Source organism: Vanessa atalanta, chromosome 21 (assembly GCF_905147765.1).
Source record: "Vanessa atalanta chromosome 21, ilVanAtal1.2, whole genome shotgun sequence".
NCBI lineage: Eukaryota > Metazoa > Arthropoda > Insecta > Lepidoptera > Nymphalidae > Vanessa > Vanessa atalanta.
The window spans coordinates 1,958,235-1,984,038 of NC_061891.1; the positions used below are offsets into that span (position 1 = coordinate 1,958,235).

General features: G+C 32.6%; 3 protein-coding genes across 4 annotated transcripts; 2 read left to right on the top strand and 1 right to left on the bottom strand.

Moving 5' to 3' along the window:
- The first annotated feature begins 109 nt into the window (after positions 1-109).
- Positions 110-8,056, top strand: LOC125072398 (peptidyl-prolyl cis-trans isomerase D). 2 transcript variants are annotated; one of them, XM_047683022.1, is made up of 8 exons: positions 110-378; positions 1,228-1,365; positions 1,905-2,011; positions 2,532-2,714; positions 3,146-3,265; positions 3,613-3,754; positions 4,133-4,236; positions 4,632-8,056. In XM_047683022.1, exons 1-8 carry the CDS (start codon positions 306-308, stop codon positions 4,884-4,886), a joined length of 1,122 nt encoding a protein of 373 aa, XP_047538978.1. In that variant the 5' UTR covers positions 110-305; the 3' UTR covers positions 4,887-8,056. The 2 variants fall into 2 exon arrangements, with proteins under 2 accessions (XP_047538978.1, XP_047538979.1); XM_047683023.1 differs by having other exon boundaries at positions 3,616-3,754.
- Positions 8,057-10,969: 2,913 nt separating this feature from the next.
- LOC125072487 (centrosomal protein of 97 kDa) lies at positions 10,970-20,582 on the bottom strand. Its single transcript, XM_047683143.1, has 15 exons — positions 20,417-20,582; positions 20,191-20,348; positions 19,667-19,811; positions 18,881-18,996; positions 18,053-18,252; positions 17,511-17,594; positions 16,873-17,029; positions 16,060-16,138; positions 15,558-15,953; positions 14,713-15,274; positions 14,156-14,277; positions 13,791-13,876; positions 13,579-13,686; positions 13,427-13,500; positions 10,970-13,070 (listed from the first exon to the last, which is right to left on the bottom strand). The coding sequence occupies exons 1-15, from the start codon at positions 20,418-20,420 to the stop codon at positions 12,965-12,967; spliced, it is 2,397 nt and encodes a 798-aa protein (XP_047539099.1). The 5' UTR covers positions 20,421-20,582; the 3' UTR covers positions 10,970-12,964.
- Positions 20,583-20,805: 223 nt separating this feature from the next.
- Positions 20,806-25,719, top strand: LOC125072489 (GPI mannosyltransferase 3). Its single transcript, XM_047683144.1, has 11 exons — positions 20,806-20,867; positions 20,973-21,049; positions 21,396-21,667; positions 21,749-21,974; positions 22,478-22,625; positions 22,780-22,908; positions 23,004-23,156; positions 23,648-23,749; positions 23,951-24,130; positions 24,263-24,488; positions 25,002-25,719. Exons 3-11 carry the CDS (start codon positions 21,404-21,406, stop codon positions 25,089-25,091), a joined length of 1,518 nt encoding a protein of 505 aa, XP_047539100.1. The 5' UTR covers positions 20,806-20,867; positions 20,973-21,049; positions 21,396-21,403; the 3' UTR covers positions 25,092-25,719.
- Positions 25,720-25,804: the final 85 nt, after the last annotated feature.

A 25,804-nucleotide genomic window follows, 5' to 3' on the forward strand; every position in this document is an offset into this window, starting at 1 on the left:
TTTAAGTTTTAACCTTAAAAGGTTTATAAACGTTTGACTTACATTAAAAGATTATAGCTATTCAATCTGTATTTCTATAATTTGACATTCCTGTGATTCTTGACTTCTACGTACCTCCTTGTTCCATGTCTGTTTGGGGTAGGTCGGGCGTCGGGTTCATTCTTTTTACTTTGTTTTTGTTTAGTTAGGGAGTCTCAACGGTTTATGAGATTAACTAACCATGATATGGTCAATTATTGTGCTCTTTAAAGTGTGTTCACATTATTCCTTATAAATGGCATGCGTACTGTGATATATCGAAGAGAATGATAACGAGAAACCAGCTAAAACAAAGGAACCCTTTGGTATTCTTGGACATTTTAATCGATGGCGAGAAAGGTTAGTTAAACGTTGAATTTTATTTTTGACAGTTTTTCTTTTTTCATTTTATACACAAATTATAGTAATTATTGTTCGTGTTTGCGGCGTTGTGCGGGACATGATTTATTTATGATTATTCTTATGTTAATGCTAATTTTTCGTATTCAGTTTAGTGGGCCAAGGCCGAGTAAGTTTATATCTCTTTAGAGTTGCAACAGAATGCATTTATCCATTTTCAACCATAGTTCATGTTTACTATGTATCTAATTATCTATCTTATTATAAAAACTTTGATGTGTGCTGATAAATTATTATATTAATATTTTAATTATTTGAAGGAAATATTACAAACGATCGAAAATTATTAAATATATTGCCTGAAGGCTGTGTTCAATATTACTGAAGAATTATTTAAAAAATGACAGTTAGGTAATGATAAAATTTGTAAATATATATCCTATTTTTATTTCACTTTGTTATATGATTTTAAGTTTTTCTGAAAATAAATAAAATGGGAATCTCTTATAAAAATAAATTTATGTAATCATTCAGATATATAGTAAAGTAATCAAGTTTAAATAAAGAAATGAAGGCTTAGTATTTTTTAAAGCAATGAGTTCTATTAAATCCCAGCTAGGAAAATATTTATTTTAAACATGACAAATCTATTTTAAAATATTCTATAAAATACTTCTTTGAGTTTTTTTGTAATAATTATAGTTTCAGATTTGGCACTGATCATTCATTTAAATTCAATACCTGTCTGAAAAAGTAATTTCAGTGCCCTTTTTACTTTTGTATTTGGAACTTTTTAATGATCCCACTCTGTACTATTATTGTAGCTTTAATTTAATATTTTTATTCCAGCTGGTCGGATAGTTATAGAACTGAGGCGTGATGTTGTGCCTAAGACAGCAGAGAATTTCCGGGCTCTCTGCACGGGTGAGAAAGGTGTCGGTGTCTTCGGTAAACCTTTGCATTTTAAAGGAGTTCGATTTCACAAAGGTAAGACTTATCTTATAAATATATTATATATTACTATATACATATATTGTATATAGTATATAGTATTATGTTAATATTAATCAATAAATTATTTACTCAATTTAATTTGTAATTCTTTCTATGTTGTAAGTTTATTAATAATGCCTATAATCTGTGTGAATTATTAATAAATTAAAATACCCAAAAAAAAAATTAATAATACATAGGTACTTCATTTTTAAAAGGTCATAAGGCTGTCTGTACAGACATGAAACAATTTTTATGAGAATAATCTCTAATATCAAGTTGATCTAGTAATACATTTTATTTATTGAGTTAAGTAGTCATTTGAAAGCGGTATTAAGATGCTAGTTGAATAAAATAGTAATATTTGAATGAACATAAACTTAATTTTTTTACGTAAGATATTTAATTGATACACAATTAATATTTATGTAAGAATAATTAAGATACAATGTCATATTTAATTCTTAGCTTTCATTACATTTAGCAGTCCTAAGTAGTTGGTTATTTAAATTGATTCTAATTTATTGTTTCAGCGATTTCTCAGTTCATGGTTCAAGGTGGAGACATAATTAATGGTGATGGGACCAGCGGCGAGAGCATATATGGTTTGACATTTGAAGATGAAAATTTTACGCTTCCGGTAAACGTTTACATATATTAGTTGGTATTTCATACACGGAAATATAGGATATTTTTTCCGAATATATAACTAATATATAATAGTATTACATGTTGCATTGAGAATAATTTCACTACCTCGTCTTTAAATTTACATAGGAAAATATCAACAATGTAAAATATGTGTCATAATTTTTTTGTAATATCAGACAAACACCACTTTCTATATTGTATGTTGTATGTTACTATTTGAGTGTTTAAATCGAAATTCAAATACCATATTAGTCATGTTTGAGAAGCAGAAAATAACTTGAGACTATTATGTATAACTTAATGATTTTGCCAGAGCTACTGATTAACTCACGATGTAAGTACTCGTACGTAACTTTGAACATTTTTAGCTATTTTCCTTTCAAATATTATAAGTTGTAAATAAATTAGCTGTTATATATATATATATATATATAACAGCTAATTTGCTAATGGAAAGACATTTAATAAATTTTATAATTGAAGTTTGTTAATGAATAAAATTTTAACAGCATGAAGCGGGCGTGCTTAGTATGGCCAATTCGGGCCCCAATACTAACGGATCACAGTTCTGCATGACGACCGTCCCATGTCCACAACTGGATGAAACCAATGTGGTGTTCGGAAGAGTTCTAGCTGGACTTGGAATAGTTGCTGAGATACAACAAATGGCTGATGACGGTCGACTGAGGGTGGTAAGAATATCCGTTATACTATGACGTCCAATTTTATTATTTAAGGATGTGAGATATGTACATGCACATACCATCTGATGGTATGTGGTCACCACTACCCATGGACATCAGCACTCTAAGAAATTGTAATCCTCCTGACATCGCCAATGCGCGACATAAACTTGGGATCTAAAGGCCCTGGCCCCAGCACTTAATAGAACACAACAATACTAATAACTGTTTGGCGACGGAATAAAACGTGATATAAAGTGCGATAATAATGAATATACTAGTGGAACTGGAATTGTTTACGCAAAATTTAGTTCTCACTATGACGTGACAAAAAACTTAACATTTAAAGAAGTTTCCTGTTCTGAGGTGTTACTCGTTATATTTTACTGAATTTACCGCGACGAGTTTTTATTTAAATGCCAAACTTTTCGTTTTTCTAGGAATGTGTAATAGAGGATTGTGGGGAAATTCAGGATACCGAAAATTGGGATGTGTGCTGCATGGACGGCACTGCGGACCATCTACCAGAGTATCCGGAAGATCTGCAGACTGACCTTACGGTAAATTAAATATTGTAATAGAATGGCCATGAACTTATAGAATAGAAAATATATTTGATCACAAATATTAACTATTTAATAATACTCCTCTATCACATGTATAATCCTGTACAAAAAAATGTCTTGGTTTATTTCATCTTATTTTATTAACATAAGCTTAATTATTTTTGATAGCTAAATGTAAAATGATCAGCGAAATATTGTTATGGAGAACCTCGCCTCAAGAATTTATTTTGGGTTCAAAAACTTGGTACAATTTGTCTCCACTTCTTGTACTCATAAAATATTTGTCAAATTAAAAACCATTTACTACTACTGGTATACGAACAAGTAACGCGTGGTCGCAGAAGGACGAGCTGATGCTGAGCATCCGCGCGGTGAAGGAGAGCGGCAACGCGCTGTTCGCGGCGCGCCGCGTGCGCGGGGCCGCGCGCAAGTACCACAAGTGTCTGCGCTACGTCGCGCGCGCCTCCGAGCGACACGCCGAGCGTGAGTCACGCGCACGCACACGCACACGCACACGCACACGCACGCATGCACGCACCCTACACGCATACCATTTCGCTTAACTGCATATCACCAAATTGCTTTTATTTTACTTGCAAAGTTCTTGGAACCTTTACAATTGGCATTTATTCACGAATTCATAATAAATGACAAAGATTATTTAGATTGTTACCACCAACTTTCAAGGACAAAATTGCTTATTTACGTATTGTTTACTCATGCTTTTGTATCGTCTTGACTGTATGTGTAATAAAAACAATATTTTTTTGTTTACTGTACTGACTTTGAAACTTACTTGATATTTTAAATGAAATGAATTGAAAACTATTTATTTTTATCAGTAAATATTTGTCTTTTTAGATTATGAAGAAGTAAAAACGTACACCATACAGTGCAATCTAAACCTCGCCGCTTGCTACTCAAAACTGGAGGACTATCGAGCCTGTATCAATAGTTGTTCTGAGGTATGAGTCATATACATTGTTTTCTTTAATTATAAAACAATATAATTATCTTATCTCTCCATATACATTTTCAATTCAATGTATTATAAGTGTTACACTTGCTTATTATAATATTTAATAAGTAAATATTGGTTAACATAACATACATTACTCTGATCCCAATGTAAGTAGCTATAGCACTTGTGTTATGGAAAATCAGAAGTAACGACGGTACCACAAATACCCAAGACAACATAGAAAACTAATAAATTTTTTCTACATCGACTCGGCCGGGAATCGAACCCGGGACCACGGTACCCATGAAAACCGGTGTGCACACTAGTCCACCACGGAGGTAGCTAGTATGCAATAAAAATGAGTGTAAATTAATTTATATTTATATCTTCTACACTAAGGTGCTGCATATTGACCCTGGTAACGAAAAAGCATTGTACCGCCGAGGTCAAGCGAACTACGCCCTTAAGAACTATGAGTCCGCTCTAGCTGACCTCAAGCATGCAGACAAAATTTCACCCAAGAACAGAGCGGTCCAGAAGCTTCTAGACGAAGTCAGAATTACGAACAAGTCGTACAACGACATCCAAAAACAACGTCTGTCAAAATTTTTTCGTGACCAAAAAGAGAAAAGCGCAGCAATCGGACACCACTGAGATACGTCTGAAAGTTATGATATACAAAGTTTTTTGATACATTTTCAATGTTGATTCGTGTCGAGTGATCGTATACGTAACAAAGATACATAGCCCTTCTTGACACACTAGTTTTAAAACGTATTCCGAAATTGAATAGTATGTCAGTACAATGAAATCTAACTCATATTTTGTACAGATTAAAATAATACAAAAGGAAAACAAAACGGTTTCTAAAACTTTTTATTACTATTAAAAATTATAATTACGCACTGCCATATTGTAAAAATATATAGTTTTTTTTACGTTGCTATATTATGGCAATTGTTGAGTTTTATTTTTCATATTTTTATTCTTCTTTATTTAGCGCGAAATTGTTTTAGGCAAATATTTAAACGTCAATTTTATTGATATATTTAGATTCGTTTAGGTTAATTTTTGATCTTACGTATACGACAATAAGGTTGAATTTCGTGTAATTGGCTTGTTAGGATAAAATTAGGTTTTATGTAACAAAATAAAATGGTGCTTAGTTATTAGCAGACTTCAAAAGAAAGGAGGTTATCCTTATCGATTCGGCTGTAATTTATATTACGTTGCTGCAGTTCTGTTAGTGTGTGTGACGGAAACGTCAGAAGTGACGTCAGCGTTCTATATAGCGATCACAATATTTGAATTAATGACAAAATACTGTATATCTCTATTGAGGTTTGGTTTACTTTAAAATATAGTTTGGTACGTATTTTTAATAATTTATAGAATGAAAATTTTAAATTTCGAACGAATCTGATCTTTAATTAAGTAAAAAATTATAGTTTATAATTTTTTATATAGTTGTTCATAAATTAGGTTTATTTTTGCAATATTTCATGAACGTATGAGTAATTGATCTCTGTCATTAATTTGTATTACTTAATTAATAATAATAATAATAATAATTACTATTTTTATATTGTGAATTGTTTTTTTATCCGTTTTTATATTATTAACTAAACTTTCGAGGTTTTAGCGGTTAATAACATTATAGGGGCTGTTTTAAAAGGTAGTCTGTCAATTAAAATAAACTTATTATCGAATTCTAAATTTAATTGGATTTAAATTATTTACATAAGTAAAATTTAAATCTTTGGCGTTGACACAATTGAACTGCTACTTTAGGAATACATAAAATATTACACAATAAATGGCTTCTAAAGTCTTAAAACAGTATCCTTATATGTGTAGTTAGTTATTGGTGTTGATTCTTTTTTACGCAATCTCTTAATATGGCAACACAATAAGTATTGCTAACTCTTTCTCACACGTGGAATTAGTATTTATGGATTAAAGGATAGCGAGTCCTGTCGATTGTGATTAGAATTTGCGTACAACTGAATCGGGATTAATGTATGTTTTTGCTTAAGTGGATTTTTGTCTATTAGTAACAATTACAAAGAACGAATACTAAATGTAAAGAATTTTTGTTTAATTTAAGATTGTAACGATGAACAGGATCAACAATTTGACAATTATTTGCTATAAAACGATAAATATAAAATGAGATTTGATTTTATTACATAAGTAATTATAAAACGTATAATTTGAATCTGTGTAAGTTTTATAATTATGTGTAAAAGTATATGTTTATGATTTTTCATAAAAGACATTTTAATAACAAATTATATGTGATTATATTAATATTTTCGAATTTGATGAATTACGGCTTTTGTCGTAAACGTTGTTGTTTAGCGAGTGTTAAACACTTTATTTTTCTCATCATTATTTTGAGAGAGTAAGATAGCATTATTTTTCTAAGCTCCTCTGTCGATAAATGTAATTTACGAGTAGATTGTTGCCTCTGAGTACTAGATGGCGCTTTGTCAAAACTTTGATATTTGTACATCGCGATGGCAAGATTCGCTATTGATTTCACATAGTGCATTAAGAAGATTTTTAATTATTGTATATGTATTAAGTATGTATTATAAAAAAATTAATAATATTGTCCTCTAGTATTGTGCGGTAACAATGAACTCGTAAATAAAATGTACAACTCCTAAACAATTTAAAGGTAAAGTTTTACTTCACAGTTTGTTAAGACATTGACTGTTTAGAGTTTTATAAGCATTAATAGATGTTCATATGAATTACTAAATTTAAGTTTGTTGTAGTGTATTTTTTTTTTAGTTGTAAGTTTTCTGTAAAGTGCCGACAGTCGCTAAATGAACCAAATTCTATTATAAAATTACTTTGCGAATTTTTAGGAGCTTCGAATGCTTCCATTTATATTCATATATGTATATTATGAATTTTGATACTTGACACAGATTATATCTGTAAAAAAAAGAAAATAATGAGACAATAGATTTTTAGTATGATTTTGTAAAGGATGAAAGATATTTGTAACAATAGGCATTAAATTATTTAACGCTGAATAATTCCAGTAAATTAAATTAAATCTACATCTACTGATGATTCATAATTAGAAATACATTGAAGTAATAATTTATTTGAACTAATTTTAAAAATGTTAAGAGTAAGGTGAAAAGAAAATGGATTTGAGAAATTGATTGTAACTTGTTTGTTGCCACCTGAAGCCTGAAAGATTCGAAGACAATTGAAGGAATTAGCGATGTGATATGACCGCATTTGTGCCATAGCGGAACAATTACAAACCTAATTCGTATACGCAATGTGTGTCCGTAGCTTTACAGAGATTGCGTCAAGGTCGCTTCGCTTGATCCCTCAGATGTGTCCGATCCTTAAATGGGCAATGTTCATTTTTGTAGATTGAAAAAGAATAGTTAAATATGTGACTAGTGAATTGTGAAATGTTTAAATTGAATTTTACTATTCAATAATAATAATAATAATAAATGATAGTACAGTGACGATTTGATCAAACGAACATCGTAAGGTACCAAATGAAAAAGTGCCATGAAATGTTACATAAGCCTTATATTATTCATTGTACTATTTTTTATTATCGCTTTTATATTATAAGGATATAGCTTTAATGTGGTTCGTCTGTTGGTGAACGTGATACAAGTTTAATACATAAGCATAATACATTTTGATATTCATAATGTAGGTTCGGTTGAGATAACGGACGGTAATTTAGTTAGCAAAGACTGTTTTCAGCATGATATTGATTCCACTGATTAAGTTACTTTTGTATCATATATCTATTATATGGGATTTTTGAAGAGATATTTACTTTTTTGATTACACCCTGTATAGCCTTGTTTATAAATAATATACACTTTTTAGTACATTTATGAATATATGTTCGAGTTTATATAGGTGAAGGACGATCACTCATGAAAAGACACAATAACAGCATTCGTATGTATTATAACAGCTCACGTAAATAACTTCAAGACCATTTCGACTTTATATTAATTCCAAAAATTGATTTCAGACAGTTTTGTGTTTATTTCATTAATTTGAAATTGTGATAGTTGACAATGTCTACACTTCACACTAATTTCACTAAAATCTCGCTATATTTTTTTGTTAATACGCTGAACTATCTCAAGATTAAATTGCAAATCAAACCGGTTCGAAATAAGTTTTTAAGATAATAACAGTGTCGATGTTCTTTATCAACCCATCATTTTATCAAGCAAAATTTAAAATTTTAGTAATGTGAAAATTTGTGTATCTCGTCAAAATGAAGCTACCCAAAATTCAGCTCGATGTAAATAGAATAGGTAATAAACATTTTTAAGTTAAATGATTTAAAAAAATTATAATGATGATATAGAAATGTACTAAAAGCTACAAAATAATAAGAAAGGTCTTAGGTACAAGTCGGCAAACAACTCTTCTCATCAATCTAGGGCATTTATCAGACTGAAAATAAAATCGTGTCAAAATAAAAGGTCAGTGAATTGTGGCCAATAAGAGTATTAAATCAAGAATTTGATTGCTCATCTAATCGAATACAAAATAAGAAAATTATACTTCACTCTGAGCCACCCTCCAATTTCTCGCACCACCAAAAACCCATTTTAATAATTTACACATTGCTTGAGTAAATAATTAAAGTTAGAATTAATTAACTCTTAATAATTGGAGTGAAATATGTCAAAGATAAATTTCTTTTTTTTAAAACACATATGCCATTGTCAAATTATCTGCTATTGGTGGTTTGTGATACCACTACTAGTTCAATCAATTCAATCAAACAATAATTTGACATAAAAATGCCAAAAAATGAAATCATAATTAAAAATAAAACACATTATTATTTTTAAAATGGTTTTATAAAACACAATAAATACAGGCTCTAAAGTAATGACAACAAAAAGGTGGGAACGCGTTAATTGAAGTGGACAGGACGGCAAGTTTGGAACACTGACTTTATAATTACTGTTTAAACGAATAATAGATATTGTCCATTGGCAGTTCATTATATCTGATTATCAAGAAATTAACCATGGTTGAATTTTTTTAAATTTTAATAGTCAATATTATAATTCAAGTTATATGATGTAAGTAATTATAAAGTCATAACAAGATTGTACACATCACAGGGCATGAAGGATAACAATACAACAACACATCACGTACAATCAACAATGATTACAGACACCACTGTTCATTTAAATAAAATAAAAAAGAATTTACATACTTTTGTGCACCTTACAATTGTACTTGATAAGCTAAGCAAGCATTTGAAAGCAATTCGTTCTGATCTTTGGTAATAAAAGACAAGCATTTATGTGATCCAGTTACTGAAATGAATAAATCATTAAATACTAGATAATATTATCACCAACACCAAGTGTGCAAAATTTCGGTTGGATACTTAAGATCTGTAATAAGAACCATAACCGGTTGGAACTGGTTACAATTGAGCTTTATTTGACGCACACAATAATAGATAAAGTTCAATAATATTTAAAAGTACATAGTATTCGAATATGCTGTTTGGATATCGTATGTATTAATGTATACTTACTTCTTGGATTGAATTGTGTATTTATAAAGATAAAAAAATACTTTAAAGCAACAATAGTCACCCAACTTAAAAATAACTTTATTTAAAAGTTAAACTAAGTTGATGAATCAATCCCTTCACAGTTGGAATTCCTGTAATTATTGTACGTGGTTTGAAAATTAAGATCAACTTAAAAGGAATTAATATATTACATTACAAGAAAATACTTATATATGCCTGTATTTAGCATGTTAAGTGTTAATTAAGTTTTTTGTAAATATTAACGGCCTTCCTTATAAACGCTGTTTGGCAGAAAATTAGTTAAATAAAAATTTATCTCTTTCTGCCATTATTGAATCGACATTCGAAGGAAGAAGACAGCATTCGTTTAACAAATCACTTCGTAAACAATATTTATAAGCAAAGTCATAAAAGTGTATAATTAACAACCGACCGCGACGCTAATTTTTATTACTTCACAACTCAACTCAGTCATTCGACGGATTATTACATTTGTACCGGAGTTTATAGAAAAATAATTACTATGTTACAATTTCGACAAATCTGAATCATTTCGCAGTCGGAGTAGTCACGAGTAACTAATACACATCTATTGCATTATACTAAATACATGACAATGACGCGTTAAAAATGACTAGGAGAATATACATAGCAGTTAAACTTAATACCGTTTGGATCAATTCAATTTATTTGTTTTATAATTATTGTCAGATATGTGTTTGTAAATTACTAATTTAATATTGCAATTTAAATGTTTGTTTTAAAAATATCGTACTTTTTTAATTAATCCGTTTAGAATTTCCTCATTGAATTGTTGAGCCAAACGGAATATAGAAAATAATACAAAATTTTCAAGCGTAGTAAGATACGGTGCCTTAACACCTTAAAACTAATCAAAAAGTGCCAATAAAATATAAAGCTTCGATACAAGGCATGTACTTCACCAAATAACTTATACTAAGAAATAAATAAAAAAGCAAATGTTTACACAATAATAAGGGAGCCTTCTGGAGCAGAATAATTTAATTTCTTACATCACACGAAAGTGGTACCTTAGACTGTTCCCGCCGAGCTAATGACATTTGAAAAAAAAAAAAAAAAAAACTATAAAATGAACACATTATTTAAGCAAATTGAAATTATACATTAAATTATATTCAAGCGTTGTGTTGAAGTATTGATGTTACAATACTATTTATTTCCATATGAAGACTCCCATGACCATTCACAACTTTTACAAATATTCATAAACATTATCTAATACTAAAAAATAATCTAATAAAACCTATTAAAGCTACTCTAAAAATGTTCGACAAAACGAAACAACATAACTTGGTTTCAACATAATTTGGTTCAACAACACTAAAAATATATCTAAAGTAATAAGTTCGTCGATTTCTAAAATCTTATTTTACAAATAAGTTGATAAAATTAGTCTTTGTATATTTACACGGAAAGCTCAATAAGTCGACGTTAACATTGATCCTTCGAGCTGGATATTATAACATGAGATTTTGTTATATTGAGTATTCGTAAATTTTATACATCCAGAGATAAATAGGGACTAATTATTTAATTTTGATATACTTTCAAATAATTTTCATTGAATTTTCAATAAACTGACTGTTCATGAGAAAAAAAATTAAGTAACAATGGAGTTCTAGTTAGAATATTTAGTTAAATGATTGCTTTGCTGACCGCGAATATTATTATTCATATGGATTAATCCCAAGTTTTTATATAAAAGATGTTTAGTGGCAGTGTCAGTATTGTATTATGAATATTAGATCCAGCAACGACCAGCTGCTCAATAAAAGCTGCTTTTCTCAAATGATAGGATTTACAGCCTTATCCCTAATGCATGTATGCTATTAAAAAAAAAACTAAAGGTTTTAATCATAAGCAAAGTCGGATCTGTACTTTTGTAAAGGGCATTGAGACCAAAGCGCCGCTCGCTAGCTCAGCTCGACCCACAGATAATAAAAATTTTAATATGCGAACAGCTTAGAAATTAAGCTAAAATCAATGTGCGCAATGACTTCAAAAAGTTATCCCTTTTATTATCTTGCAATAGCGATTTTTAATTTAAGCGTATAAAGTTAGTTTCTGAGTAATTGCCTATTAAAAAAATCTGTCCCGTTAGACTACAGCCCTTTCCGAATGTTAATATATACTGGCTATAATAAATTAAAATTATTATTTTTAATGTGTTAAAAAAATGTTCAATGTGAATTGTGGACTTATATCAGAACCGTATTTGTTCTATGATTTTAAGAATGTGTGTACAAATATTACAATACACATTTAATACATATTTAGTTAAAGAGTAATCACATTTCAACTTAATCTCTATGTCTATAAGGTTCAAACTTAATTTATTGATTTAATTTATTAAATGCTATAATTAAGTTACAAAATTAACTCTTGTGTTACTGTGAAAAACTAAAACAAATAATTCTAACATTCGAGTGTGTGTGACGTTCTTTTTTTACGAGTTATCCATAAAAATATAAGCTGATAACATAATGAGATGTTTGTTTCTTTTTGGTTACTACTTATGATATATAAAAAAATAAATAACTAAACCTAATGTCATGAAGTTTAACTAAAATTGGAAACTGTAAAAAAGAACTGTTTTGTGAGATAGAAATAAATTAGATACGAAACACTTACTTTTCCTAACACTAATCCCGACACTGGCAACTTTTAAAGATATATATTAACACTTCGATAAGTAAGAAAGAAATATTCGCATGCTCGCGAATCTCAATCTCAAAAAAAATATAAAAATAATTTAAATTTTTTGTCTTTTTCCGTCTTTTTGTGTTAAAATCACAGATAAATAATAATTTCAAATAATTTAGTTTTACCAAATACCGATTTACTTCCGAAATATCTTGTTTTTCAACAACAGTGCGTGAAATATAAATAAGCTCGTTGTATAACTGCGTTTTTTCTTTATGAAATGTTTTCTAAAAATCTATCGCTATCCCTTTCTTCTTTTGTTTTTCTAGTATAAAAGAAAGGGATAAAAATAGTTTTAAGTAACTCGGCTTTAGCGCTAGAGTGGGCATTGTGACATTAAAGTCGTATTGTTAAAGCTACGCATGCGACACTGGACCGTAGTACTTAAGCAATAAAGCGTGTATTAGCATCAGTCGGTAATTATTTCCCGTTCGTTGTGGTTCTCTATGCTCGGCTCTTCTATGACGGACTCCGTGCGTTCTATGTCTAGGTTGTCAACTTCAGTGGGTTTATCGCTAGAAATAGTAAGAAACGTTATTAATAAATCAACAAATTGGTATGGCTATATATATAATTTTTATATTGCTGTATTTATTATGAAAGATTAGTAATTTTGAAATGTAAAGAATTAATTTTGAACATTTTCAAATAATCGCAAGTATTACTATTTATTTAATTTATTAATTAACAAAAAATAATTTTATTCCATAATTCATAATACAGTCAGGTATAAAATACTCAAATTCTAAATTTTTTGTCAAAATTTTAATGGGAAATGATGCGTGATTTGAATTTTTTTTAATTGGTCATTAAAATATAAAGTCAATCAATCGGAGCGAGGGTGCCGAGGCGAGCGGGACAGTCGACTCACGTGCGCTCGGCTCGCGGGGCGGACGCCGACAGCGCCAGCGACTGCGGGCGCCGCAGCCAGCCGCAGCGCTCCTCCTGGCACACAACAGGGCGGACGTTAGTGGCGTGCGCGAGTGCGCGAGTGCGCGAGTGCGGCGGCCGGCGCGGCGGTACCTGCGGCGTGAGCACGGCGCTGATGTCGGTCTGCGTGGCGGCGGGCTGGGCGCGCGTGCGGCTCACGGCGCGCAGCACCTCGCGCACGCAGCCCTGCAGCTCCGACACCTGCGGGAGCCCGGTGTCATATCAGAAGCACAAGGGGGACTTGGATACTACGTCAATCTGCAGTAGTAGTACTGCAGATTGACGTAGTATATTTCGTCGATCACCTGGGCTTGTAGCGACACGCACGTCTCCGTGAGGTGCCGGAGAGCCTCCGTGTTATCTTCAGACTCTGACACTCTGTTCTTAGGATCTGAAACAATTGTTTCACTATAATATTTATTCAATTGAGACCAACATTGAAAAAAGAACCAGAGGCAAGAATAAATAAATAAAGAAAGACAGTGTGATGTTCTTTTATTAAAAGTAAAAAAAAAAACTTGAGGAAATTAATGTTCCAATGTAGTGGATACATTTGCGGCTAAATTTCTTTCGATACATGCATGTTTCTTTACGTTGATTTCCTTTACCACAGAGCACGAGATGTGCACAATGTCTGCTCGAAGTAAACTGTTGGTTGAACCATATTTACCAGTACTCTGCAAGGTGGATACTTTTTTCCAGAGCGCATTGATCGCCTGCATCTGCAATTGCTGTATTTTCCTCTCGCTTTCTAACGCTGCTTTCGTCGCTTCCATATCGCACGTTAGACGCCTTTGAAAAACACGTGTAAAACGTTTATCTAACATCGGTAGACTTGTTTAATATATTTTATATCAATATAATATAACGCGAAATTACAAAATAGAACAGTATAATCTATGTCCTGTTGTCTAGATAATGTAAGTCATTTTATGGCTACCTAGATAAATTAAATAAAAATATAATGTCAAGTTAAATCTTTCTTTTTGTAACAATGTCCCCAGTAACCACACTATTGAAAACAGATCCCAAATTAAGACAGCACGTAGAACTTAGATCAGAACTTTAAGATGATTTTATTTTCAGCTAACTTTGTCACTTGATGCTGTCAAAATAATTTCATAAGCAAGTTATCATTTCAAAATTGTAATTATTTATTTTGATTTTTTTTTTTTTTACAGATGTAAAGCTATGAATATTATTTAATAACATGTATAATTGTCTTACTGTATGTGCTGTCTCGCTCGCGCAGCTTGAATCGCATGCAGTATCCTCAAGGTGTCTTTATTCAGATTCCTGCTCCTATAACCCCTCCACATCTTCTGTATAGTGACGGCCGCCATCGTCTCCACACTCATCTTCTTCTGCCGCCTCTGATTCGACGCGAGTTTTATAACTTCCAGCTTATCAGGGTCGATATTGTCTTCCCTATCACTCATACCATTCATTCTCTTTTCGTTTTTCACCTCTACCTTCGAGAGACTACCCTTTCGTTCGATTTTCGACCTTAACTTAGGGGAGGAGGTCGCACTTTTCGTAAGTTTTGGCGAACCTTTAAAGTTTTTATTGATTGATGGTCTCCTTTCCTCATTGATACTGCTGTTGCTGGATTGAGACGAGGTGTTGGACACGCTGTTAGCAGAATTGGTACATTTTGGTATGGTTTTTTGGATGTCGTAGATGGGATCCTGGTAGTCGGGGCTCATCAAGGATTCCGGTACTGGGACCATTTTCGAAGCGGCTTCCAGAGATTGATTTACAGGTTTAGTCTGTGGTATCGTTTGACATTCTGCGAAAGGAATATTAAATTTAAGGTTTTGCTCTGTGATAAAATAAAAATACTTAAAAGGATAAAATTGTGTATCGCATTGTGATATTATAGAAGCAAAAGGAACTAGGTAAATAGCAAATTTAATTTCACAATTGTTTAGGATTGATGATGTCGTCATCCAGACCTAATTCGGCCAAGGCGTCATTTTCAGTAGTAGACGGGACCGAATGTTATATGTGACAACGTATACAAGAGTGCGCTCCAGGAGCTGCGGGCTGTCGGAAGTAGCGGGACACTATACCTGCAGCGCGGCGCTCGGAGTGTTGCGGGACGGGGATGCGCTCCGAGTGCTGCGAGACAGGAATGCGCTCCGAGTGCTGCGAGACAGGGATGCGCTCCGAGTGCTGCGAGACAGGGGTGCGCTCCGAGTGCTGCGAGACAGGAATGCGCTCCGAGTGCTGCGAGACAGGGATGCGCTCCGAGTGCTGCGAGACAGGGGTGCGCTCCGAGTGCTGCGAGACAGGGGTGCGCTCCGAGTGCTGCGGGCTGTCGAAGGTGGCGGGCGGGTGCGCCGGCAGCTCCCCGGAGCACGAGGCGGACATGACGTGCGAGGGCGAGCCCTTGTGCGCGAGCGCGGCGTGGAAGCTCGAGCTCAGGCGGTCCGGCGAGCGCCCCACGTGGCGCTGTGATATCCGAGCTGGAGAATATGTAAATTGATTTGAATTTCAAAGCAGGGTATGTTACTACTAGCAGTTTCTGAGTAGAACTTTCTTAATTCTAATATCCCCGTGTTGATAACTTACATTGCATCCTCGGCGATTGTATTCTAGACTTCACCGGGCTGTGGTTCTGATCTTTGAGCTGTTGTTGGTGATGTTGAGCCTGGTGGTGATCATAGTTGAGCAACTTTTAGTAATAATAGATAAACTTTTTATAAAGCATATAGTCTAATAATAGCTGTTACTGGTGTAAAAGTCATCTGCTTACTGGAATGTGAGGAATAAGAGGCTAAAATATCACCAAAAATGCTTCATAATAATCATAAGAGAAGGTCCATAAGTTTAAAAAACGAAATAGCTTCTGAAACTTTAATAAATTTAGCAGATTAGGAAATGGGATAGTCGCTTAATTAACTCTTAAAAAAATGGCTCTTTTGTTTTTACAACCAATTCTTAAAATTCCTTCACAAAGATCTACACGTTGAGCTTAGGAACTACGATTCAAAATTGGTGTAGGATCCTCATGTAAGCAGCTCCAAAACCTGCTTGGATGCAAATATTCACTACGTATTTAATACATTAATATGCTTGGACATTCTCGGCAACCAAGGTACCAAGGTGTTCTAACTACCTTTTTACATGAATTTTTGGACTTTGTTGGCACTATCTGACGATTCATTATAAATTAATTACTTTTTAGGCTAACAAAACGGATATACTTTTACTGAGTTCCATATTAGTACTAAGAAAGCCTACGCTCACCTTTTTCAGACCCCCTCGTGTTCAGGTCAGTAAAATATCTGTGATAAGAATCACTCCATCGCATCAGAAGGTTGATTATTTCACTTACAAAGACTCGTCGATTGGCACATGCTACAACCCCGGCCGACGGCTCACCTTGCTGAGGATGAGGCGCAGCTTGCGCTGGTCCTCGGTCTCCAGCGCGTCGGCCGTGAGCGGGCAGCTGGCGGCGAGGTACTCGCACAGCTCGCGGTGCTGCCCCGGGTGGAAGTGCCGGCCCTTGCCCTGGCTGTACAGCCACTCCGCCTTCAGGCTGATGGCAGATTCAGTGTCAGAGCATACCGATTCAGAAATCGTACCCTAACTATATCTAATAAAATTGGAGTGTATGTTTGTAATATTAAAACGACCGCTTCTTACTAAATGCATATGTATGTATGCGCGGTACATATACCAAAATAACATTTTTTCAATTTTTGTCTGACTGTTTGTTCCGGCTAATCTCTGGAACGGCTGGACCGATTTTAACGGGACTTTCACTGGCAGATAGCTGATGTAATAAGGAGTAACTTATGCTACAACAATAACTTTTTTTATTATACTCAAACGCGCACGAAATCGCGGGAACAGCTAGTACCTATTATTTATAATGGCATAAGGTATCGTTTTTGTAAATGCAATTGCCATTATGCACTTTTACTCTCTGAAATGAAGAAACTGTTACAACTCAAATAGATATAATAGTGACCATAATTTTTGCAAATGATATGTATAGAAGATAATCCACGACTTACCTCTCTATAGCGCTCACTATGAAGCCGTCAATAGATTTGACGCTCATTATCCAATTCAGAACAAAGGGACGGTAATCGAAGCCTCTGTTGCTTTATGTTAAGACAATAGCTTCATGATATGATATACATATAGTTACAGTAGTATTACTTGGTGATAGGGTTTAGTGCAAGCCCGTCTGGGTAGGTAACAATCAGTATTGTTGTGATCTGGTTTGAAGGGTGAGTGAGCCAGTGTAAATACAGGCACAAGGGACATAACATCTTAGTTCCCAAGGTTGGTGGCGCATTAGCTATGTAAGGAATGGTTAATATTTCTTACAGCACCATTGTCTACCACTTACCATCAGGTGGCCCATATGCCATAAAAAAAGAAAATTAATATTAAAGTCCTATGATTAAAATCAAAATATACTATATTCAAATGAATAACCCCAAGAAGGATTTATTGACTGTGCTGTGTCAGACAGTTGGCATTACATTAACAAACAAGCTACCAACACAACCAACAGTATACCAATTATAAAAATATATTCAAAGGATACAGCTTGTCCTTTCCAGCCATTGCGACACAGGGATTGCCTTGCATAGTGAAACTATCTAGCTGGCTCAGATGCACCAGGTGTGACACCTCATTCAGGTCCTGGATATTGTTGTGAGCAAGTCCCAGGTGCGTTAACTGAGTGGGCAGATAGCGCTCGCACTGCCGCATGTCCATTATACGGTTACGTTCCAAGTTGAGATGCTGTATAGAAATACCAATGAAATCACAGTAATAAAAATAAATTAAGAGGTTTCATAACATTGGCCTTAAACTATTAAATATGTGTGTATTATATGTATGATACAAAAAAAGTTCAAATCATCATCCTTCCTTATCTCAATTTTACTTGGGGTTGACGCTGCATGTTTTCTTCTTCCATACTTCTCTGTCGGACGTCATCTCACAAGAAACATTCTTTCTCACCATATTGTCTTTTACACAAGCCATCCATCATTTCTTTGGTTGTCCCCTACCTCTATATCCATCCACATCCATTCTCAAAATCTTTTTCACAACATGGTCCTCATTCCTCCGCATAACATGCCCATACCATGACAGCCGGTTTCCAGATAGCTTCTCGGTAACCGGTGCCACTTTCAAACTTCCAAAAACAAAAAAAGTTCAAATAATCCCATATATATCTATATCCCATATATCATATGTATATGATATAATCTCAAATAAATATTCACAAACATATAACAATACATATCTAATTATCATAAAATGCAGTGGTGTTTGATTTAACATTTGAATGTCATAGAATTATTTACTAATTACAACCTAAACAACATTTACAGGTATAACTATGTAAAATAAATTAAATTACCTTCAAATCTTTCAGATAGGATATATCAGCTATGAAGGATATCTGATTGTTGGATAGATCCAAGTGTTCTAAATGAATGTTGTGGTTCAGATGTTCTATCGACTTAATATTGTTACCTTAAAATATAAATACATATAATATAAGTTTAACTTATACTTCGGTAGTAAGTAACAGCCTGATAGGACAAAACCACCTCCCTATCGGAGGAGGTTTTGACAAGGAGGATATGCATATTGCAGACTTCCATCTGACACATGCAAACTGATTCTTAACTTTCCTTCTTTTCCTTCACCTCTTTAATAAGTTATAAACACAAAAATAGGCTAAAAAAAATTCATATACATATTCAATTATACAAAAAATAAAATTAAAAGGTCTGAGATTGATAAGTGAATATGGCCATTTACAAGTTAATAGATAAACATTAACTTTTTTTGCTTGTTTGATTGTCTGTGGCTATCTACGAAATGGTCAAAAATGACAACAAAGTGTAGTGATTATTTTAAGCTTCAGTTACAGTACAGTAGTATATATTTCATTGAAATTGGTTCAGTGTATCAACAATAATAGCAGGTTACATCAATATTTGTTAACCGTTACTTCAGATGCCTGAAGTAACGGTCAACAAATATTGACCTGTAACCTGCTATGTATATAATAGTCATATTCTATATGCATAGAATATGACTATTATCACTAAAATCTATTCTGAAATAACAAACAGGCAGACGGTCACTTTCACAATTATAATATCAGTCTGACTAGGAAAAATCGCATTCAGCTTACCAGCTAACTTCAACACTTTCAAATATAGCATGTCTTTCAGCCCTTCTATTTGCAATATGCCATTGTTGTTCAGAGCAAGAGTGCGAACGTTGGTCAGTCTGGACACTCCATGCATACGGACGAGAAAATTGTTGCATATTGACAGCTGAAACCAATTAAAACAATAGTCATTTATTTTGTTGATGCATCTTATTATTGTACAATTTAAATTGATATCATTTGAAAACAGTTGTCTGTTTAATTTTTTTTAAATAAGCATAGATACACAACATTGTCAATATAGTCGACTTTATAAATTAAAAAAAAAAAGATTTTAATATATTATTATTTACAATTATAAATTGTTAATCTGTTTAATGGTAATGATTTGTTTTGCATTATGTGTGTTGTATGATTAATTAAATTGAATTATTCTTGTCAGATGGTTGAATAATTAATATAGCCTCGTTTATTTACACATCACTGAGATTTGTGAAAATGTCGATGATGTTATTTATCAAATATCACTATAAAAGGCGTATTACGTTTTCAATTCGATTGTAGGAATCGATGTTATCCAGGCGCTGAAGTTCATTTTGGTCAAGGATTAAATTTATAATAGCTTTGGATTCTTCCGGAGGCGCTTTCTCTATTTTCTTCAGCCCACGCCTCGACAAATCAAGCGTCTCATTGTTAGAATCAACTGCAACAAAATTAACTGTTATAAGAAACCAATATATTTAACAAACCAGCCTCAAAATATCTGCTTACCCATTTTTAACAAATCTTCAGCATGTTTTGATTTCAAATAATCCTAATGTTAGTTTTCCATAAAAATCAACATTCGTAAATTAACGTTCCGAACACCAAAACAAACTTCGAGTAATTGTCAATGTAAGATTGATTTAAATTTGTATTAATTTGTTAAATAGTGTTAAAGCGTAAATAATATTATATTCTTTTAAAAATGAGGTTAATAAATGTATATGATATTTAACGTGAAATTTAATAAAAGAATTGATAAATATATAATATTATTTTCGACACGCCTTAGTAACAAGCTTAAAAATTACATCTTGATTCTTGATTAGTTTTGGAACCGTCCCGAAATGACATAAGATTGGCTAATGGCGACATTCATACAACGCAGCCCAATGTCACATCTTTTATATTGAAAATTTAAATCTAAACTCTTAATTGGAAATGAACTCTAATTTACAAAGTAAATTAAATACACATTTTATTTTTAAGACTATCTTACAACGCAAAAACATTAATATTTTTATAGCTCAATAATTAAGCTTAAATGTAGTCTTAACTTTTATAGCAACTGAGCGCTGAAGTGTGGAGTTGTGGACAACACTACGTTTTCCAGCGGCGGTGTATTTGTGGTGAACTGGTGAGGTTAGTGTTAGTTAATATTACGGAATATTTGTTTTCGTTATAAAATAACAATAAATAAATACAGCAGACGTGCTTTAAAGTAACTAATGTTGAATTATAAACAATTACAAATAATTTAAAGGTGGCATTCATTCAGCTTTATCCTTAATTAAAAAAGGACGCTTTAGTTGACATTTTTTGGATCAACTTATTTAACTTCTGTTATAGTGGCTTATTGAAATTCTAATTAGACTTAATTAATTTTAGCTATAAAATTACAAAATATATTATAAAATTAGTAAATACTTAAAAAGCTAGGCACGTTTTAGGGGTCTATTTATAGCTGATACTATGTAACCTCTTTTAGGCGGGAGAATGGTTTTGGCAAAGGGCCTGAGGCCCGCGCAGGTTGTGTTGGGGATATTAGCAGTACGTATTCTCTCCGTATTCTTGGTGCAAACTTGGTACGTGCCTGACGAGTACTGGCAGACTTTGGAGGTAGCCCATAAACATGCATTCGGGTATGGAGAACTGACCTGGGAGTGGCAGAAAGGCCTTAGAAGTTACTTATATCCAAGCGTTGTAGCAGTTTTATACACAATTCTTAAATTCACTGGACTTGATTATGCGGATGCAGTGGTATGTATTTTTACTATAATCATTAAAGGAAAAATGTTTAAAAAAAATGCTGCAAATATACAGAATCTGTTTTTGTTTAAGGTTTTTATGCCACGCATCTTACAAGCTATTATAAGTACAGCAGCGGACTATAGCTTTTATAAATGGACTGGCAAACGAAAATGGGCCCTGTTTTTAATTTTGTCCTCTTGGTTTTGGTTCTATACATCGAGTAGAACCCTCTTGCAGACCTTGGAAACCTCTCTGGTGGCCATTGCATTGTCAATCTTTCCATTTAAAGCGGGAAAACTTGGTTATTATGAAAATGGTAAGTTGCATGTTATGATTACTACTTTAAAATCTATAAAAACATTATTTATATTGATTAACGAGTGAATATTTAATTGAATTAAAGTCTGAATGTTATCAATGCTTTAATTAATTTTTCCTTATATGCAAGTAAACAGGACTTGCAATACAATGTTGTTACAAAAAATTGTAATGACATAAAAACAAAAACATTGACATATTTAATTATACCTAAATAGCTAGGAAATAAAAAAGTTATAATTAAAATGCAGGAACATTAGTAACTTATTTTATATCTAAAAGGTTTTGAAAATTTATGCTTTTGATACAAATAGTACTTACAGCCAATAAGTATATTCCGACATACTAAACCTTTGTGGATTAGGATCATATATAAGTACTAATATTTTAAGAATTTATTGGTCTTTTATCCACTAGCCAAAGTATATGACTAAAACAATTGAACATCTTATTTTTGTTTGTTAATGAGTTGTATTTCAATAATTAATTGTTTAACTTCAGAAAATAATAACTGGATATGGCTGGCATGTTTATCTGTGTTTGTGCGGCCAACATCAGCTCCAATTTGGGTAGTTCTTGGAATATACAATGTCATGACAACCAGACAGGGACGACTGAAGCTTCTTCTGAGAACCTATATGCCTATTGTGTAAGTTATATAAAACTACTCATAATCTTAATCATTAAAATAAATTAATTGATATTTTATCATAAAGTTTTTTATAATTTTTTCGTTTCGGTAAAGTTGGTTATTATATGTTTTTTCTAATGCATAGCTAATGTTTTCTTTCTGGTCCTTTCAGAGTCCTATCTGGTGGAGCTATGGTGGCTCTAGACTCATACTTTTATGGTAGATTGATAATCACTCCCTGGGAATTCTTCAGGTTTAATGTGCTTCAGAATATTTCCACCTTCTATGGCAACCATCCGTGGTGAGTTTTGTTTATGTCAACATATATTTGAAAGTTTTACCTTTTTTTTAGTCAACTTTTAATCTAATTTTTAATTTAATTTAATCTTATTATAGGCATTGGTATATAACACAAGGTCTTCCAGCAGTACTTGGTATTAATATTTTCCCATTATTCTGGTCAATTGTGTCAATAGTCAAAAGACCAAGAGAGAACAGAATTGGACTGGTTCTGTTAGCAGCCGCTTCTCTCCATGTTGTAGTACACAGGTATTTATTTATTTTAAAATAGAATTACATACATTAACAAAATAGAATAAAATAGGTATAAGAACAAATCTATGTAAATCCATATTTACTTTGATACATAAAATGCATTAAAATAGAATACAAATATGCTTTATAATACACCGAAAGTGTAAAATAAATTACACTCATATAACAAACATAGTGATCTCTTCCGAAACTGGACATAATCTTGATAGTGTTAACAATGCCTACATTTGGTAAAATGTAATCTAGTTAATATATTTAGCATTCATGAAGTTTTTTTGTAGCTCAATTTAGTTTTATTCATGTGAGGAAATTATACAATTTAATTTAAAAAGAGTTTTCTAAAGTCTCGAGAGGAGATTTCAATGCCATATGTCCAATTAAATATATCATATCTCAAGACCAATATTCTATATTAGGTGAACTATCCTATACTATACGTATGCATTAGAAATCTGGCAATTCACATTTATTGTACTTTCTTTCAGTTTTATACCACACAAGGAATTCCGGTTTGTTTTACCTTTGATACCAATTCTTCTGTACCTAATTCAAGATGTCATAGTACCCTGGAGTAGAAAAGCCAAGAGGTAAGTTACAGTGCTTATTAATTTATAAATTATTATATTTAAATAATATATACAATTATCTGTGGTAAAGAGCTTTCCCTCTGAAATGATATTTAGCATATGGGAAGAATGATGAATAATTGTTTCAAATGAATTAACTTGAATCTTATCAGAAGAATTATTGTAATAATTATGTCCTGAACATAATACATTTGTTCATAGATGGCAGTTATACACAGTGGCTCTGAGCATTCTTCTTGGAAATATGGTACCTAGCCTCTACTTTGGCATGGTCCATCAAAGTGGTACTTTGAAAGTGATGCCTCTGCTAAGAGAAGCATTACCAAACAACCGGTCTTCCATTTTATTCATGATGCCTTGTCACTCCACTCCTCTGTATAGGTAAGCTGTATAAAAACGCTTTATGATGGTTCCCTTAATCTAATATGTTTTTATATATTGTTACTAGCTTGATTGTAATGATGTAAATACTGTTGAAATCGAAATCCCTCTTAAATGCAAAAAAATTTTTAGCCACCTACACATGAATGTGTCAACCCGCTACCTCAACTGCGACCCGCCGGCCGCCTCACATACCTACGAAGCCGAAGCCTTCTACCACAACCCTCAGCGCTGGTGGCGGTCGGTGTATTCCACCAGACAGACGCCTTCGCTGGTGGTGCTGTTTGACGTACTGCAAGGCAGAGTGGAGGACCTGCTGAAAGGATACAAGCTTATACATGAACTACCTCACACACAGGTATAATATATAAATTGACAAAATTTTGATTTATACAGTCATTCTCAAAGACGGTAAGGTGTATGCGCAAAAATAAATATTACTGTTAATTTCGCCACTCTACCAGAGATGGGCGAGAGAAGGCGATGTTCCAAAGTCTTTATGATCTCTTCGATCCATGGTTTTGAAATACAGCAAAGTATTCAAACTAGCCACTCTATAAAAAAATATAACTGATTAAACTGATGCTGCTTAAGAGTAGATTAAGCTTAGCCCACTACATATTAATAGTGAATCATGCAGTGGGCAATTATATCTAGAACTAATTCGGCAAGAAAAGACTAAAGCTTGGTTAAAATTCACCAGTTCTATCTCAGCTCTTACTGCTTTTAGTCCTAATCTGTGCATCCTCGAAAAGCTTATATATGTATTTATAAGCATTTACATAGCAACAAAGATTTGTTAGTAACATCAATCATTTATAAACCTGCAATGATATATAATTATTTAATTATATCTATATTAATGTTTCAGTACCCTGAAGGCGAAGTAGGAGAAAAAGTGCTAGTGTACCAGAAGACAGAAAGACAAGCGAGTGCACAAACAGATGATATTATTCAATGATAGACCTATAGAGAATATTTAACTGTTAGTAAAATATTCTTTAACCAAATAATAGTTGATGCGGTCTTTCTATTGGCCCTAGTGACTGTTTAAACTAAAATCAGGTTGCACAGTGATGGTATAATGTTCAAAATAGTTGGGATTTTTTGACTACTGTATGTTTTTATTGACTAAGTAGATTTTATTAAATTTTAGATTACTATACAAAAAGAAATGAATATGTCAATAATATAAGTATAAGTAGCTAAGTGTAATGGTAACATTATACGTATTATGATAATTACATTATATTTAAAGCATTTTACATTGAATTCAAATTGCATTTTTACCGTTACAAGAGGGATTGTTACTCTCTTAATTTTTATTTAATAGAAAATATAATTATTATTTATGTGTAATTTCTTTCAGAAAATATAATTTTATTTTTGACATGTCGATCTTTTAGATTTAGTATAGGCTTATATTCGATTTAGTAATGACAAAAAACGTTTTGGTTTTGGTGTATTTTTATTGAAATAAGTTTTAGAATTCGACGCGTCGCAATTTGTGATAGAAATATTGTATCTTCAACCCGATTGAGTTACTTATGCCCGAGGTAGTTTAATAATACGTATATTATAATATATGACTAAATTGTGTACTGTTGTAATGAGGTCCAGAATCAAAAACATCCATATGATAGCCATGGACGATTGTTGCTTAAAACGATTAAT